Below are 17,421 nucleotides of genomic sequence, written 5' to 3' on the forward strand. Positions count from 1 at the left end.
TGGTATGCTTTTGCGAGTAGAGGGCTCCATGGCTAAGTTTGGAACTAGTAGACACTCACCTGACACGAGCAGCTCGCTGGTGCTGTTGACCAAATTGTCCATAATTGGCTGGAATGTGTAGAACGTCAGCGTTTCCAATTTGTTTGCCTGCACGTTGATGGACAGCAGGGCGGGGGTTCCCCGCAGCAGGCCATTGTCGATCTTCTTCAGCAGATTGTTTCGCAGATTCAGTGTTTTCAGTGTATTCAGGCCATCCAGAGCGCGCTCGGAAATGCGCTGAAAATGAAAATGGGTTAAGAAGATTAGTTTTTAGCTTGTGCTTAAATTTGATTAAACGCAATTTTTTTTTTTGTTTTTATGAGGGTGCAAAATGTTATTTTCACAGCGGCGACCACATGGCATATACTATATACAATATTTGGCATACAAAAACCGAAAAATATTTTCGTCCTGCCATTTTTCCGCGTTTCCGCGTATTATTTTCATTGTTTTTCACAGAGTTTCGCTTTTCGTATGCCATTGTTGTTGTCATTGTCTTCATTGTTTGTTTGCGAATTTATTTATGTGTATGTATATGCCATTTATACATGTACAATCACACCCACACTCGCACATAAACTCCTGTTTTTTTTTTTGTTTTTTTAACTTGTACGTCCCAATTCGTTTGTCTTGAATTTTATTATACGGAAAAAGTGTTTTCTTTTATTTCATTTCTGGTTTGCCGTTTTGTTTGGCTGAACAACGAAAGTGAAGGCGGCGTATTCCGCCATTATTTAATATTCAATATGCTTTGTCTGGGGAAATGGAAAAATTATGCATATTAAATGACGAGTCCAAGGCGGAGGAAGCTTGTGCTAAAGTTCCCTGCTCCCGTGATGTGGCATTGAAAAATAACCTCAACTCATGTTGCCCTCAAATCTTTTCATGTTTGTTTATTTGCCCAGATGATTGACATATAAAAAAAAAAGTATGATTTTACTGCGATATTTTGTTAGTTTGATGGGCGATGCTTCGATGCCTACGCGTCCAATTTATTAGCTTGACAACGGCGAAAAAATATTATTTACGAGCGATTTATGTGCGGATTGAGTAAACAAAGTTATGACAACGGGATTAATGGGTGGGCGGGTATTCGCTGAAAGGATCCCAAACTCATGAATTTCTATTTAAATTGACAAAATGTTAAAATTTTTCTAATACTACTCTTTACCTAAGACTTAAGTCCCAACATCTTAAATGCACTTGTACTGCACTTATTAAGTATTACATAAAAGTAAATCTCCTGCAAATGACTATGCGATACATTCTAAACACTTTTTGGTGACTATCCTACATTCTTGTCATTAGATTTCTTACATGTGTAATGGCTCTGTTAACTATTTTAATCGTCAAAGCAGAGTGAAAGCTGCTTAAAGCTGTTAATTTCTCCTACACTTTCACCTAAATGCACTCGGCTAGCCCCTTAGCCCCTTAACCCGATTATCTGTTCATCATCATCCCTCGAATACCCACACATCCGCACACACCAGCACACACATGCAGCGTTTTATGTTGTGTCAGAGCTAAACCTTTCAACGGCAAATGATTTATGAAGTGAGCAAAGGGAAAAAAAAAGAAAAGTATATATAAAAAAAAAAGGGAAAGCTGACGGGGAAGCCCAAGCCAAACATGCAACACAATTTGCTTTTATTGAAGGCGACAATGGCACGAACACCTAACTAAGAAAGGGAAATTTTTTCGGGTCCAGGCAAATCCCGGAATCTGGAGTCCCCGGGCCACGAAACAAAGCGCAACGTGGGCGATAACAAGCCCAATCATTATGGCTATGACAATGCGGCAAAGGATCCCAGCTGAACAGGACCCCACTTGAGCGGCTGCTCTCGAGTGTCCTAGTGTCCTGTCCTAGTGGCCTGACACATATGCGGAGTCGTCTGAGTGTGACATGATATGCGAGCACTTTGTAAAATGGGAAAAATGAAGGAGCAGCCAAGCAGCCAGCAGCCAAGCAGCCGTCCAGCCAAGGAAGGAAGGAACAATGTTGGGCCAGGATATGGATATTCAGGATTTACGCTCATACGGCTGCCTTACATAACTTTGGTTGAGCTGCGAGTGTTAAGCGACATTTTTCTATTTACCCACACACGCTGGCCATTTTTATGGCCGCCAGGATACGCAGGATACAGAAGGGTCTCCGTTCGCCATTCCTGCCCGGCCAGCTACCATCATTCGCCGGATATCAGATGGCAGAAAGGGAGCGCCATAAATCCATTATTCCCATGATTTGTTATTCAATATTTTGTAAGTAGATTAACTTGCGGCGCACATTTGTTTGCCACCGAGCGCCGAAAGGCGACTGTCAGCGTGCGGTCCGTTGCAGAGGGTAAATGTGCGAATTAAGCCAGGACCTTGTCCACACCAAAAACGTAGAAGACATAATTTACCAATCTATTTATCATATTTTCGCTCCCCGAACAGAAAACGGCCAACGGACCACCGATGCTGAGTGACCACTTAAATCACCACAAGAATAGACATTCGAATTGAATTTATGACACCAGCAAAAAAGTTGCCTGTGTGTTTTGGCCCCCAGGATATGGCATTTATGGTGTCCTGCCCTCGTCCCTTCTGTTTCTTATGGCCACTCGGCAATTTATGGGCCCTTAAGTCAGCTGCTCTAAGTTGACCAAGTGGCCCAGGCAGACAAATCTTTTTAATCCACTTGCATTAGAGTTGATTGAGAAGTTTCCTACTCCTAGATTGCATTGCCCCATACATATAGAGGTGGCTATAAATAAAAGCAGTGAAACAACTATTTCGAGTACTATAAAAGCGCACTTGTAAAACTCAATCAATCTGGGAAATAATGTTCAAGCTTAAATTGGTTTTTGCTGCGGAAATTACAGAATGAAATTACGAATAGAAAATTTATTAGTCCACCTATGATGGACTTTTCCCCATCATCTCCACCCGTTATCAAGGTATACACACACTCACCTCAATGCGATTATCGTCTAGTTCCAGCTCACTCAGGCTCCACAATTCCGCAAAGACAGTATCGCCGATAAAGTTCAAATTATTCCGGGTCAGCTTCAGCACATTTAGATTGCCCAGTCCTCGGAAAATCTCGCTGGTCAGCACATTGATCTGGTTGTGGGCCAGATTCAGGAAGGTTAGCCTGGCCATATCAGCGAATAGACCCTCGTGCAGAGTGCTGATATTGTTGTTATTCAGGAAGAGCCGTTCGCAAAGTGGCAAATTACGGAATGCATAGCGATCCATCTCGAAGATCTGGTTGTGCTCCAGGTTCAACTCCCTCAGCCTAATGTGATTGGCGAAGGCATCCTGGTCGAGGGCCATTATGTGATTGTTGTTCAAGATAATCCTTTCCAAAAAGGGCAGATTTGCGAACGCATAGCTCTTGACAATCTCCACCTGCGAGTATTCAATCACAATGCTGCTCAGGTTCTTCAGCGGTTCAATTATCATGGTGGGTATATAGTCCAATCGGGCATTGTTTTGGATCACAAACTTCAGTTCCCGCAAACGCTTCTGCTGATAGAATCGCGTCCAGGTGGTGTCATTCTGATGCAATCCCTCGGAGAACACCCAGCACTCGGCCTTCTGCACTGGCACGTGGTTCTCATCCGGGGTACAGTAGCACATTAGCTTCATGTCACGCCGCCGGGTGCAAAATCCAGTGCTGTCCATCGGTCCGCTATAGCCAGTGCTTCCCGAGTTCACCGCACTACTGCTGGTGAACACATAGCCGGAGGAGGAGCCCGCTGTCGACGAGGAGCCACTATAGTAGCCATTGTTCATGTTGTTGCTGCTGCTGGAGGAGGACGAGAGGACGCCACTGCTGCTGCCACGCCCCCTGGTGCGCCGGTCATCTTTGGCGCGTCCTTCGGTGGGCGTGACCAGGCAGGCGCCAATTAGCAGGAGCGAAAGGAGCAGGAAACAAATGGCGCTGTCCGCCAAAGTCGCCATTTTATGGCGCTGATGATGCGGCAACATGGCGAGCTTATTCCTATCGCTCGGCGGAAGAGCGGATTCTGCAAATTCAGGGAACAAAACAGAATGACGTGGTCAATAAAGTTGGTTTATCTTACAGTGTCTTTTGTAACCCAAACACTTCAAGAAATAGGAAATTGTTCATTTACTTGGAGGACTTTAGATAAATGCTATATATTACTATATTCCATTCCCGACTAAAATATCCCAATACATTATAGTTAATATATAATTAATAATAGATCCCTTTTTATCATAACTCTTTCTCTGAGTGTATCAGTCAAGGTGGAAATGATTCGAAGGAAAAATTCGGTTTTCATGACCTGGTTTTGTGTTTGAAAATATCTCGAAATAAACTCGAGCCTAACAAATGGATTTTATTTTATATTTATGACAACTGCACCTTGTTTGAGGTGGCGAAAAATTGAAACTGGAATCAAAGTTGGCAGGCATTCAGTCGATTTCAGTTCAGTTTATTTGCCCACTTGATGGCTTCATTGTTCTCGGCACCGCTGAAAGTGCTTCATAAAAATGCTAATTAATGTTGTTAACTTTCTCACTTTTGCTCATATTTCATTTGGCCCAATTCGCGGGATGCCGCGGTGGACTCATCCGCATCCCAGCCCCGTAACTTATTTCCCCTTTATTTGCGCCCCCATGAAAAGTTGAATTGGCCCATTGCGAAGCCTCCTGCTGACTTCATTTGACGCTCGGTTGCTTTGTCACTTGGCCCTTTCCGAATCCATTCGGGTATTTCCACTTTACCCCCATAAACAAATTTATCGAGCTCATAAATAACTGCAACACTGTCGCTGATTGTTCGCTTAACGGCAGAAGTGGAGATGTCCTATGTTTTTGCTGGCATCCCCTTTCATTTTGCATTTCAAGTGCCATCGGGCAAAGTGCTCTCTAATTATGCTCGTATTTTTTAATAAATTAATAAGTCACACTGACACCGGGCATATTTCGGATTCTCGTTGCTGGGCTTTTTGGTCTTTTTGGTCCACTTGGCTCTTGACTGCCGGATTGGATGGCATAATGAAGTGTAAATAAGTTATTGTCAGTTGTCAAGTGAGTTATCGTCGTTATCGACAGTCAGCCCAGTGATTTGCATAAAATATTGTCGCAATTTCAGGGAGGGGAAATGAGACGGGATTAGACGGATGGAAAGCCGAAAGTCACTTGAGTTATTGACTCGGGCATGCTTCATTACATTGATTTCGATTATAAATTTTAAATAAAACGATGATAAGTGCTGCGTAGCATGATGCGATGCTTATTCCGGCTTAGCTTCCAGCTTCCCCTATCTGCCCCATCTGCTGTTCATCTGCTCGTTTTGGGCAAAGTTCAGGGCTCAAGGAGCATTAGAAGTGGCTCACACCGCAGGATTAAGTACTCAAAATATACATGAAAACTTTGCGCAGCCAGACGAAGGCAGCTGAAGATGACTTGATGGCTTCAATTTAAATATCAAAGCAAAGTCGAAACTAAAATGTCCTCGAACACACACACACATATATATATCTCTTTCTATATATACACTTGTGGAGAGTGAACCACATCATACACAGCTGCATATATATGTGGCAATGAATCGGGGGGGGATGTTTCACATATTCTGGGAATTTTTAAGTGTTTCGTGAAGCAGCAAATCAAAAAATACACTGGATGGTCGTGTAATTAGATTTCCGCACAAAAAGAGAAGAAGGGAGTTGAAAATTCACCCACACACTTGGATTTTTTTTGCACAGAAGCAACAGTAGTTACTGGTAAAATGCGTGTTAAATCGATAAAAACTTTTTATCGTAGTTCTTTAAATTTGTCATACATTCTTGTCTATTTTTCAGTCATGGATATAGCTTCACCTACTTTTTTGCTGTGCACACATGGAGCAACGCGTCGCTGACAGCCAATTACTCAAAGGCCCGAATGGAATGGCCAGAAGGGAAGGGGGTATGGGAAAATGGATGAGAGAGAGCGTTACAAGCAAATGAAAAATCAATTTGTTGATTATGCATAAATCATAAGATTTATGCGACTCCTCACTCAGCATTCATGAGTCATTTATCAAACGAGCAAACTTTTCTCTACTGCCTTCATGTCAGTATCACAAAAACAGAAAGCGACGAAGCGAATCACAAATCGAAGTGGCATTGGGGGGCAAAAAACATGAAGAGTGCAAAAACGGTCGAGATGTTTCATTCATCTTGAGTTGATCTAAATAATATATAAACAGGCGATAACAATGTCTAGACCGAGAGAAGATTTCAAATCCATGTATACATAACGATGGCATCTTTGCATGGGATTAAATGCACGCTGCGCACAAATTGATCTGCCTGGCTTAAGTTCTTTATCTCAGAGAGTAAGCAAACACCAGCAGCAGCAAACCTTGACGACAAACAATTACCAAGAAAATTATTCCCCCAGGGAAAATGGGAGTAACAGCAGCCAGACTACACAGGCAAAACAGGAGCAACTATAATATTGTTGGCAACAGAAACAGCAGGGATAATGGAGCTACGGCAGGCTCATCGCCAAATTAAAGGCAGAAACTTTAACGGGGATAATCTCGACAGCAGCAACATCAAACAGCAACATGGGCAGCTGCAGCAATAACACAGCAGGGCAATGTTGCCGTTGCAAGAGCAACATCAGCTAAATTGAGAACGGCAACATGATCAAAATGTGGGGCAGCAGCAATATTTGGTCATATGGTAACAAGCTGTGGCCAGGACTACCATAAGAACACCAAAAATTTTTAGAATATGTGCCGTAAAAGTAAAATCAAAATGTCACATTAAAGATAGAAAGGCTATTGAGGCAACCTGCAACACTGGCAATATATGCAGCTGCAACATCTGCGAGTGAAACAACAGTTACAACACTAATTGCTCAGGTAAAAGTGTTAAGCACTAGGCCAACTTAACCATCCTTAGTTGCTCAGATGGTAATAGCAACATGGACTGTATGTATATACACCACGGGCCACAACATTAAAACTTTCAGCAAAGCATTTAACATGGGCAGCAGCAATAGTTGCAACATCAACGAAAGTAAGAGCAAGAGCGGCGGCAGCTTAAAGGAAAGTCAGTGCAGCAACTGCAATAATAACATGACCAGCAACATTCAGGACAACAGCAACAGGAGCAGCAACTATGGACAGCCAGGATACGGGTTGCCTTAATGTTTCGCCCATCGCGCTGAGTTGTTGTTGCAGGAAAATTGCAACAAGAAGCAATTTGTCTTGTTGTTTATAATTTCGATTAAACTTTCGAAGCGAGTAACGCATATGTTTGTGTGTGCAAGTGTTTGGGAGTCCTCGGCTGTGCTCGGCTGTGCTGGTGTGCGTGCAAACAATGGGCCGTGCAAAGGCGGCGAGTCCTTTTGCCGGGGGGAAAAGGCGTGTGAAAGTGTGACAGAAGTGTCGACAAGGAGCGAGGCAGCAACAGCAGAAGCAGAAACAGCACCAGCAGCAGCGGCAGCAACATCAACCGCAGCAACAACAATGATGACGGCGACCCAGTGGGAAATTGGAGCAAAGCCGCAGCTAAGCTGACAGCCACGCAAGCAATTTCCCAGAGAAACCGGGCAAACACAACAACCGGGGCCAGATAATATTTTCCAGCAATGGAAATTCCTTAGCTTTAAAAAGGCGGCTCTACCAAGAAACTCGACTCGTTATGGCCTTGTTTGTCGTATCGGCAAACTTAAGACAAACACACACACACACTCGCACATACACAGAGAGAGAGAGAGAGAGAGAGAGAGAGAGAGCCAGCAAGTCTGAGGTTGATCAAGACAAAAGCTCAGAGTCGCTATACTGCTGTGTGGAAATTGTTTTCAATTTTCGTTATTTGACAAATGGTGACACTTCCGCTGTGGCAGCCAGGACACCAGCATCATCACCAGGCAGGCTGGGCCAGGACTTTAACAATATGTGCACACCGACCCACGTCTGTGTGTCATGAGGTTTTGTCAACAATAAGTTTTTATGCCGGAAGACTCGTAGTTGTTTATGGCAGTCCCCCATCAGATGCAGCATCCTCGGGCTCAGCCGCATCATCATCATCATCAGAATCATCGTCAGAATCAGCATTTCTCGCAGCGGGTTTGTGTGCACGGCGGAAAAAAGGTAATGCATATGTATGCGGTTCATATAGACATATCAATTTGGTAACTTCCCACTTTTGAAGATTTAATCGTGATAGGTCTATGAACTGTTGGTTAGAGATTAAAACCGGATTGTTACGATTCTCTTAAGAAAATTCTTGCATTTTTAATCTCTCAGCTAATTGGATTTTATACCATAATTTTCAACTTGTGGTTTCAACTGGGTACTGACTTAAATCGAATTATTCCATTGAATAAATCAACTTTATTTATTCCTCGCATTTATTTTGCGTCCGTGTAAGATTTTCCTTAAATTACGTGTCCTGTTCCTCTATCATGTGAATATAACTTTAAGCTGTGACATGAACGCAGCTCGGACGTGCCTGACTTTGAGTGACTGCCTCTGACTGACTGACTGGCGAGGTGGGATTGGTAGGATTGTTGGGAATAGAGAGGGAGGGAAATGGAGCCACTAAGGGTTAGTCGCTTTCCATTTAGCTGAGCTGCAAATAAAAGGACAGCTACAAAAACTTGGTCAGTTGGACAAACTGCAGTTCCTGTCTTCGTTGGGATGTCTTCTGTGCCCCTCATCCAAGGTTTTCTGACCCGTGAACCCCGGGACTCTCGTCTCATCTGACAAATGACGCAGTGGCAAAACGGCAGACGAAACATAGCCATCAATCAGTGGGCCAAGTTATGACGTCCGCACGTTTTATTCGCATTTTTATTAAGGCTCACAAAAATATCCGGATTTGTCCTTGGCTTGCGTCACTTGTCAGCGCCAGTTGGAGTCTGTTTCGATCAAATCTGGAGAACTTGTGAGTGGGGTGGGCGCGTAGGGATCTTTGCCCATATATATATATATTTATTGTCAGCCATGTCACACTTCATAAATATTTCATAAATTGCTTCGCATTTATTTTGACAGTAGCGCCAAAGTTTTGGCTGCCATTTGTTAACCCTTTCACTTGCCGCTGTTGCTGCACATTTTTTTTTGTTTCTTGGCCCGCTTATTGTTATTTCTGTTATCATGCGAGGCAATCATCGCCAGCTGTCACACATATTGTCCTTGGGGGAGGCACCTAACCGCCCATTGGCCATAGCCCACCGCCCATCAATTCAATGTTCCCTATTCCATATTGCCATAAGCAAAATCTGCAGACAGTACTCATTCTCGCACTTTTGACTACTTTTAACTTGGGTTCCATTTCCCAGAAACTGCTCTTCGACTTGGTCTTGTACGTTTTTTAGCTTTTAGCATACCTGTCAGCAGAATAAAATGGAAACTAGTTGCCAGTGCAAACTTTCGTCTTCGCCTTTTTGTTGACACATATTTCTGGGCAAAAAGCTGGCTATACGAGTATGCATATGCCTGCCACGCCCCCTGCGGCATTCAGACAGACAACGCCCCACTGCACTTGAGCTGGCTGGCACATTACTTTGGCCGTCACTCCCCGATTTTTTAGTCCTGATTCTTGGTGGCCTCCTTTTTGGCTGTACTTTAAGTTTCCCTCATCTCTCGCAGGACTTTCGAGAGTCCTGGCAACTGCTTAACGCCCAAATTGGCAGCACCTGGCCAAAAGTGTTGGCTGACTGTCCTGGCAGATAAGTAGTCGTCCGAGGCTTTTCCCTTCGCTTTTCTTTTTTTCTTTTCTTTACAGGATTTTATTTTTTTTTCGAGCTGTGTGTTTTGACTTTCAACGAGGAGCGAAATTATTTTCGCTGTTGCAAGTTTGTTGCAACTTTTCCCTGACGCAAAGTGAAAATTTGTCATGCTCGTTGAGCTTCTCGAGTTCCCCTCCTTCGTGATTATATAATAAATTCCTTCAGCTAGGCAAAAATGCTCCGCAAAGACAAACACAAACAAACATAAATACGGACTGAGCAGACAGACTCGTCTGAGAGAACTTTTAACTCACTTGCCAAATATTTTAGCAATTTTTGAATAAAACATTTTCAAGATTCCGGGCATCTCCAGCCAGTTGACAACCCTCATTTATCGCCCTGTCATGTACCCTTTTTATCCACCTGTCTCAGCGCTTTAAAAGTGAGTTCCATAGGGGCCTTTAGTTAATTAGTTGGCATTGCCGACGCTGGAGAATTCCTATTCACTCACATATGCACTGTATAGTTTTTACAGCCCCTCAGGACATGTTCTTACCTTTCGATTGAGTCCTGGAAAAGGCCAAGTCACGTACACCAGAAGTTCTCGATCTGCTGACTAATGCAATGTATCTGCAAATATATGGAGGGGGAAAACAAATTAGTTTGATATTACTTATTATAATGTCATGTTTCGGTCTCGTTACAGACATGTTTTTCAGCCACAAAATTATAGCGTTGCTGGAATTGGTATATACTTTATTCATAAGCCCATGGGAAGGCCTCAAATGCTAATGGAAATTGCGTATTAAATAAATAACAGGTAGAATATTATATGAATCGAAAAAATAAACTACATTATCTAATCTGAATTGAGCTAAGCATTCTATGGAATTCTGTGTGGAAATACATTAGATCGCAATAATAAAACTAATTATGGTGAATATATCAAAATCATAATATTGCATGTCAAAGTTTTCTATTTGATTTCAGTTTAGAAAATATTATTTTGATTTTCAATTTTCATTAAATTAGTTATATTAGAATGGGTCCGGACCCGGACTCCACCTTTTCAACGTTTTCCATTGTGTTCTTTACGACCCTTGCTTGGGCTTATGCAACTTTATAGGCTTCAAAGATCAAAGGCTTGGCCCAGCCAAATCTAATTGCGTTAATTTTCCAGTAATTGTGGTCTGGACTAAGTTCACTTCCAGCCAGGACATGCGATAAGGTAAACAGCAGAAAACGGCCGGCAACAAAGGGAAAAACTATTAACACGAAGGGGGACACTATGGGCGGGGTCCTGGCCACAGGACGAAGTGGAGGCGGTGGTGCACATGTGTGAGGAGAATGCGTGGATTGTTCAGGGGTCAGGGGTCATGGGTAAGGGGTTCACAGGTCGTGGGCGTGGACGGCGCGTTATTCAAATAGTTTCGGTCGCCAGGCGCTATTAAGAGGATAACGACGATGACGACAGCCCGTGGCAATTCCCCATCGGGGGCGGCACCACGCCCACATGTGTGTGTGTATGAAAATGAAAATGAAATAATTGCATTGGCTACGCCTAAAGAAGAGGCACAAAAACCGCGTTGGAACTTGCCCCCAGAAGTTTTCCGCTTTTCCACCAGTGGTTGTTCACTGCAATCATAATCGCCTCCAATGTTCGTTGACCATTTGTGTTCGTTTTTTTTGTTGTTTCTCGTATTTTTTACTCATTGCCGCGTAATTATGCCCGCATTTCTGGTGGGCCATATGCTTTTTGTGCTATTTGAATATTTAATAAGATTTATGCCATTCATGCCACCGATGCCCTCTGATGATTAAGCATTGAATAATTGCTGACGGAGCCGAAATCCACGAAATACTAGGTGGCGGGGGAAGTGCTTTTGCGGCAAACCGAACAATTGTCTGGTCTTCGTGGAGTGGGCGGGATATCGGGGCATCTAAATTTGATTGTCGGTGGAATGTCAAACAAGTTCAAACGGCGGCTGCCACTGGCAACCGACCGAAGCCAAATGAAACCCCAGAAAGAAGTTGTTCTAACGACGGAAAAAAAAATCAGGTAAATGCCATGCCCCTCGGGTGAAAATATATATGGAAAATTGGATTCAATGACATTGATTGTTCAATTGGGCGAGGTTATCGGGCAGGTGAGCGAGGTGCATAAACATGTTTAGGCGGTAATGCGATACAGGAACATGAAAACGATCCAATTTGGTTAGATCATTAGATTCCTTAAAAGGCTCGAGTTTATATTGCCAAAGTTTCCGTATGTACTTCAAGTACTTTCTAAATAACAAAAAGAGTAGTTAAAGTGACGCCATTAAACTAAAAAGCTTTAAAAACCATATAATACTAGCCCCGATGATCATGATCCTAAACCTAATGTAAAATATAGTACTTGTAAGTGACCTTAACTTTTCTAGTGATTTTTAATCGGTCCTTACATACTTCATCTTGGACCAATTTAAATAAAACCCCTTTCCATCTAGCTTGATACTAACTAGAACAAGAATATGCTCTTGATTTGATTAAAATCAATTTGCCAAATCGTTGCTTCACTTAAACTCCCCCTTAAATTACGGCAAGCATTTTATTTACCCACATGCCATGTGAACAATTTGCATGTGGATAATCTTGGAGTCTCTTTCGGAAATTGCTGCAGCGTTTCCATTTCATGTGTGAGGCAATAAAAATTTAATATAATTACGCACAATTTCCAGTTGAAGTTTATGGCAGAGACATGCCAAAAGGATGGCAGGGGGTTTTTCTCTCTTTTTTTTTTTTTGGGAGGAACGTGAACGGGAAAATCACATTCGCAGGACTCGACGTGACTTTTGACAGGAAGTGGGGAGGTCCTGGAGGTCCTGGCAGCTCGCTTGCTAGGGACTTTATGAGCCGCCGCCTCGCCAAGACAAACATAAACACTTGTGCTTCAAAGGGAGTGGTGTGGGGGGCGTGGCATGGGGTCAGGGTTCAGGGGGCGTGGCAGGACTGCAGCTGATTTCATAAAGTGTAACAAGCCAAAGCTTTGAGCTCAACTGCTGCGACAAATAAGCGACAGCAGAGCCCGAAGCTTCTCGCTGGAGAAAAGTTTGCGAGTACCAAAGGATATACGTACGCATGTGTATGTGTGTGTGCTGTGGCAGCCTCCATACCAACAAACGCGCAGTCCGCACACACACAGCCGCACAAACAGGACACGAAGGAGACACCGCTGCGAGTGCCTGCGAGTTAAATATTTGCCTCGCTTGTTTACATCCAAGACCCCAAAAGCAAAGTTGCCACACGACTCCAATCTTGCCCCTACTTGTTGTGCCCCCTCCTCGAAGTCCTCGAGTGCTCACTTGCCCTTGGCAAGTTGTTATTTCATAATATTGAGAGTTGCGAATGATAGGCGGTATGATAGCGTGTTGAAAGTAGCGAAAAACAGCAGTTAACTAAGCTTGCGTCAGGATGTCACACCTTCTAAAACGCCAATTGTTTAATTTTAATAGGCCTAATTGTTAAATTTCGTCGCCATATAAAGTGATAATGTTTTGACAGCATATAAATACTAATTTTGTTATTGCACCTTCAATATTTTCACAAGAAAATCAAAAAACCGTAACTTGCGTAGAAACTCCCCCTGAAGCAAAGTTTTCTCCCCCACCGACCAAAGAAAAACAGCACCCACTCCGGCTAATGTAATTGGGTAATAAACCTGTTTGGTCGAGTGTTGGGTAGCACCTGTACCGCTGACGCTACCAACGTTAGCGTTACCAACTATATAAACATTAGTGACAAAAATTAATTAGGCTGACACAACAGTGAAAACGTTGGCAACAGGACGAATAACACATTTAACGTTTCTGGCCACGCTCGCATTCGATGTGGCCATGGCCATGCTAAATGGTCATAATCAACTTCAGTTATGTCCGCACCCACGGCCACGCCTCCGCCTACGTAGTGAAAAGAAGCCACGCCTCCCCCGCCCACGTAGCCAACAAAATGCGCTCATTTACAACAAATAAACAGGGATATAAAAACCATGAAACTGATTTTTCACGCCATTTTCATTTACATTTTTGCGGTTATTTTTTGGGCCATTCTTGCCTGTTTGCTCTGCCTTGCCTTGACGCCGGCAGCGCTGCAGCTGCGCAGCGGCAGCAAACGCATGTGTAATTAAAATATAATAATTTCCCCGAATACCGCAACAAGCAAATAAACAAACAAAAGAACAAAACCAAAACGAAAGCAAGAGCACAAGGCAGCGAAAGCGTAAACAAAAGAAACCAGGACACACACAAAAACAGCAGATTTTCAGATGACCGAACATCCTTATTCACTATAAAAAGTTATATGTTTTCAAAATAATATGTTAGAGGTTAACATTTAAATCATTAAAATTATTTTGAGTAGGAGAAGTACTTTTATAAGCCCATCAATGTAACTACCTAAACTGGCTTATATTTATAAAATTCATATTACTTTAAATTTTATATAATATTGCAAATATTTGAATAGATTTTCTACAGTTCAGATTTTCTATGTTCTTTGAAATATTGAAATACCCTACGCTAGAGTAAGACAACTGTAGACACAGTATTTATGACGAAAGTTTCCAGTGGGTCGGGCGGTGGAAAGTGCGCCCAGATTGTCTCTCTCGGCGGAATGGTTGGTGAAAGCGGGTGGAGTGGGTGGGTGAAGGACGGGGCCATCTGCCAATGATTATGATGATGGCAATCCTGCACGCACAGAAGAACCCAGCACAGGTGAGCTCCACGTTCTGCCCGAATCCTGCGTCCTTCACCTTTTGCGCGTGAATCATTCTGCCATCCCCATTAGGATTTCTCCTTGTTTTGCGCACATTTGTTACGCTCAATAAATGAAAATGCTCATATAAATATTTCATATTTCTTTTTGGTGCCTGCCGGAGCACTTCAGCATGTGCCACGCCCACGCAAAACAGTTTCCGCCCATTAAATTGACATACGCGCATTCGTATTCATTTCCCTTTTTCCTGCCTTCGATGGCGATTTCCTGCACACCCCCCACACGGCATTTCTTCACTTTTTATTGCTCCGCCTGTTTGCACAAGTTTTGTAATATTTTCGGTTTATGTTTACAGTTGGCAAACGCATTAAAATCACAGATTTACATTTTTTCTCCTTCGTTTTCCGGCTTGAATAATTTAGTGTCGTCGTTGTTGCTGTCGATGTCGCATTATTGAATTTGCATGAGGGTGGAAGGTCCTGTGAGCTTATTGTTTCAAATGTTTTCTCGGGGACACTTGAGAATGCAAGCTGTTGATAGCACACTCACACTCACACTCACACTCACACACACACACACACACACACTCTCACTCTGAAGAAGGGGGCGTTGAATGTGGGTGCGTATCGTGTATCCTGACGGCTTAGCATCGGCGGCATTGCCAAGTTGAGCATGGAAATTATTTTTTAATAAACACGACAGCAAACACAGAGACACAAAGGGAACAACCGTTCATCCCGCCACCAAAGGCGAAGGCCCCCATTATACACCCATTTTCCACCCATTTTCCCGCCGCATTTTCCCAACCACTCGCTGCTGCCGTTGCGTGTCCTGTACCTTTGGCCAAAGTGGCAACAGCGTCGAGGGCAAAATAAATAAACCCACTTTAATATGCGCTCGTTATATTATTTTCTTTTCATTTTCTTGATTTTCATTTTTTCACTCGCCGTTTCTTCCAGCAGATTCGCCCTGTTTTTCTTTCATTTTTGTTTCCTTCGTTTTTCATGTTTAGTTTGCTGCATAAAGGCAAAGAGGGGGAAAAGGCTTCACTTGTTTGAAGTGCCACGCTCTATTTAAAGGCAAATTGTCTGTAGTCCTTTTTACAAATATTGCGAATTTTTTGCCGCACTCTTCCGCCTCGCTGCGCCACGCCCCTTCACCGCCCACCAACCCGCCAACATTTTCTCGCTCAAGCTTTTTGCATATTTTTCCGCTGCTTTCTGCTGCAACCGTCCGAAAGTTGTTGTTGCGGACTGCTGATCCTCTCCGGCAAATCCCCCCGAATCCTTGGACTTATCCTCATCCACTCCGCTTGTCCGGCGAAAAGACAAACTCGATGAAAAGTAGAGCTCGAGTCTAGACACCGAGGAATGGAATTGCAATTGGACGGGGCAAGCAGTCAAATAGCCGTCTAAAAATGCATCCGACTTTTAGTTCAGTTCGAGTGGGCAATTCAGGGGGCGGGGTCGCAGGTCGCAGGTGGGCGTGCCCAGGGACATCAAGTTAAATAAGCACTTTGAACCCCTGTTTAGTCCACTGACCTGAACAATCGACATTTGTGTACTTTATTGCATTAGCAGAAAGATACATACATACATATTCATGGAAAGAGCAGGGGGAAAGCATTTGGGAAAAGCAATTTAGATAATTACATTTCAAATACTTAGCTGCGCAAAACAATTTACAATTTACAATTTATAGTATTTCTCAAGATAGCCCAACATAGTTATAACATAATGGGCTGCTTTAAGAACTCTTAACCGCATTTGTAATACTAGCCACAAACCTGAAGCCTGCCCCCATTTTCCCTCCAATTGTTTGCCCACCTTTTGGCACTTTAAACCGATAGTTTCCATCATCGTGGAGCTTCTCCCCACTCACCTGCCTGGAACGATTTCAATCCAGGAAATCCCCGCATTAGTTCACTGGCCTTTTCTCCTCCCTGGGGGATACGCATATATATATTTATATGTATAAATTCGTATCCTGGTTATCCTGTGCTCTATAAACATGTACGCATAGCCAGCTGAGGTGCCTAGTTTCAATTACATACGCACTTGGCGAATGCCAACGGAAGTGAGGTCAAATTTGTTGTAGGCGGCCTGCGGGGGAGTGGCACGGTGGTGTTAGGGGGGCAAAAGTTCTACATTCCCTTTTTGCAATTGTTGCGCCTTTTATTTGTTTGCTTTCTGCTGTTATGCTGTTCTGCTGATGTTTGTTGTTGTTGTTAGGACCGTCGTCATCGTTTCGTGTCATTGCCTTTGTTTGCTTTTTGCAGGACTCTCTCCCTTTCTCCCTCTTACGGCAGGATATGCGCTTCGCTTTCGCCGGGACCTCTTGTGTTTATTTTCTTTTTATATATTTTGTGCGTGGCGCGCGATACGCACAAAGGCGGGAAACGTGGAAAGCGAGGCGCAAAGGACACGCATGTCCCGCTCTAACCCGCTCACCCACTTCCCCGTTCGCCACTCGTTAAAGGTAAAAATTTATTGTATCTTATTATTATTTTTTTATTGACAATACGTGACGCGTACAGCAGGATAAAAACAGCAAAACAATGTAAGCAAAATAAAAACACAGCATAAAAAAGGACACAGATCCTTGGCGGGCATAAAAAGATTTCGTCCAATCGATTCGCTTTCGCCTTTCGCTCTTTTGTTATTTTATAATTTTCGATTGTTTTGCTTTGGTGCCTTGTGCTTGTGCAATCCATTTTTCCGCCCATCCTTACGTATCCTTTTCATCCCGCTCTCACTGCTCTCATGCTCGCCAATCCGCTGACATTGCGCTTTTGTCGCTGGCTGCCAGCGAACTAAAAACACCAACTAAATCCAGGACACGCGTGCGTTGTCCCTTTGGCCTTTTGTTTTTCCTAGTTTCACTTTTTTAGTGCCGTCTAGAATGCCATTAAAAGCGGCTTAGCGCAATCCTTCATCCTTC

General features: G+C 43.3%; 1 protein-coding gene across 2 annotated transcripts in view; it reads right to left on the bottom strand.

Annotated features, from left to right (window-relative positions):
* Con (Connectin) overlaps positions 1–17,421 on the bottom strand; it is a 142,276-nt gene that overhangs the window by 16,074 nt on the left and 108,781 nt on the right. For both annotated transcript variants that reach the window (NM_001259706.2, NM_079206.5), the window contains 3 exons: positions 10,286–10,359; positions 2,995–4,052; positions 60–276 (listed from right to left, as the gene is read on the bottom strand). In NM_001259706.2, the coding sequence (NP_001246635.1) occupies positions 60–276; positions 2,995–4,014 (1,237 nt within the window). In that variant the 5' untranslated portion in view covers positions 4,015–4,052; positions 10,286–10,359. The remainder of the gene's footprint in view (positions 1–59; positions 277–2,994; positions 4,053–10,285; positions 10,360–17,421) is intronic.

This window comes from Drosophila melanogaster, chromosome 3L, assembly GCF_000001215.4.
Source record: "Drosophila melanogaster chromosome 3L".
Classification (NCBI taxonomy): Eukaryota; Metazoa; Arthropoda; class Insecta; order Diptera; family Drosophilidae; genus Drosophila; species Drosophila melanogaster.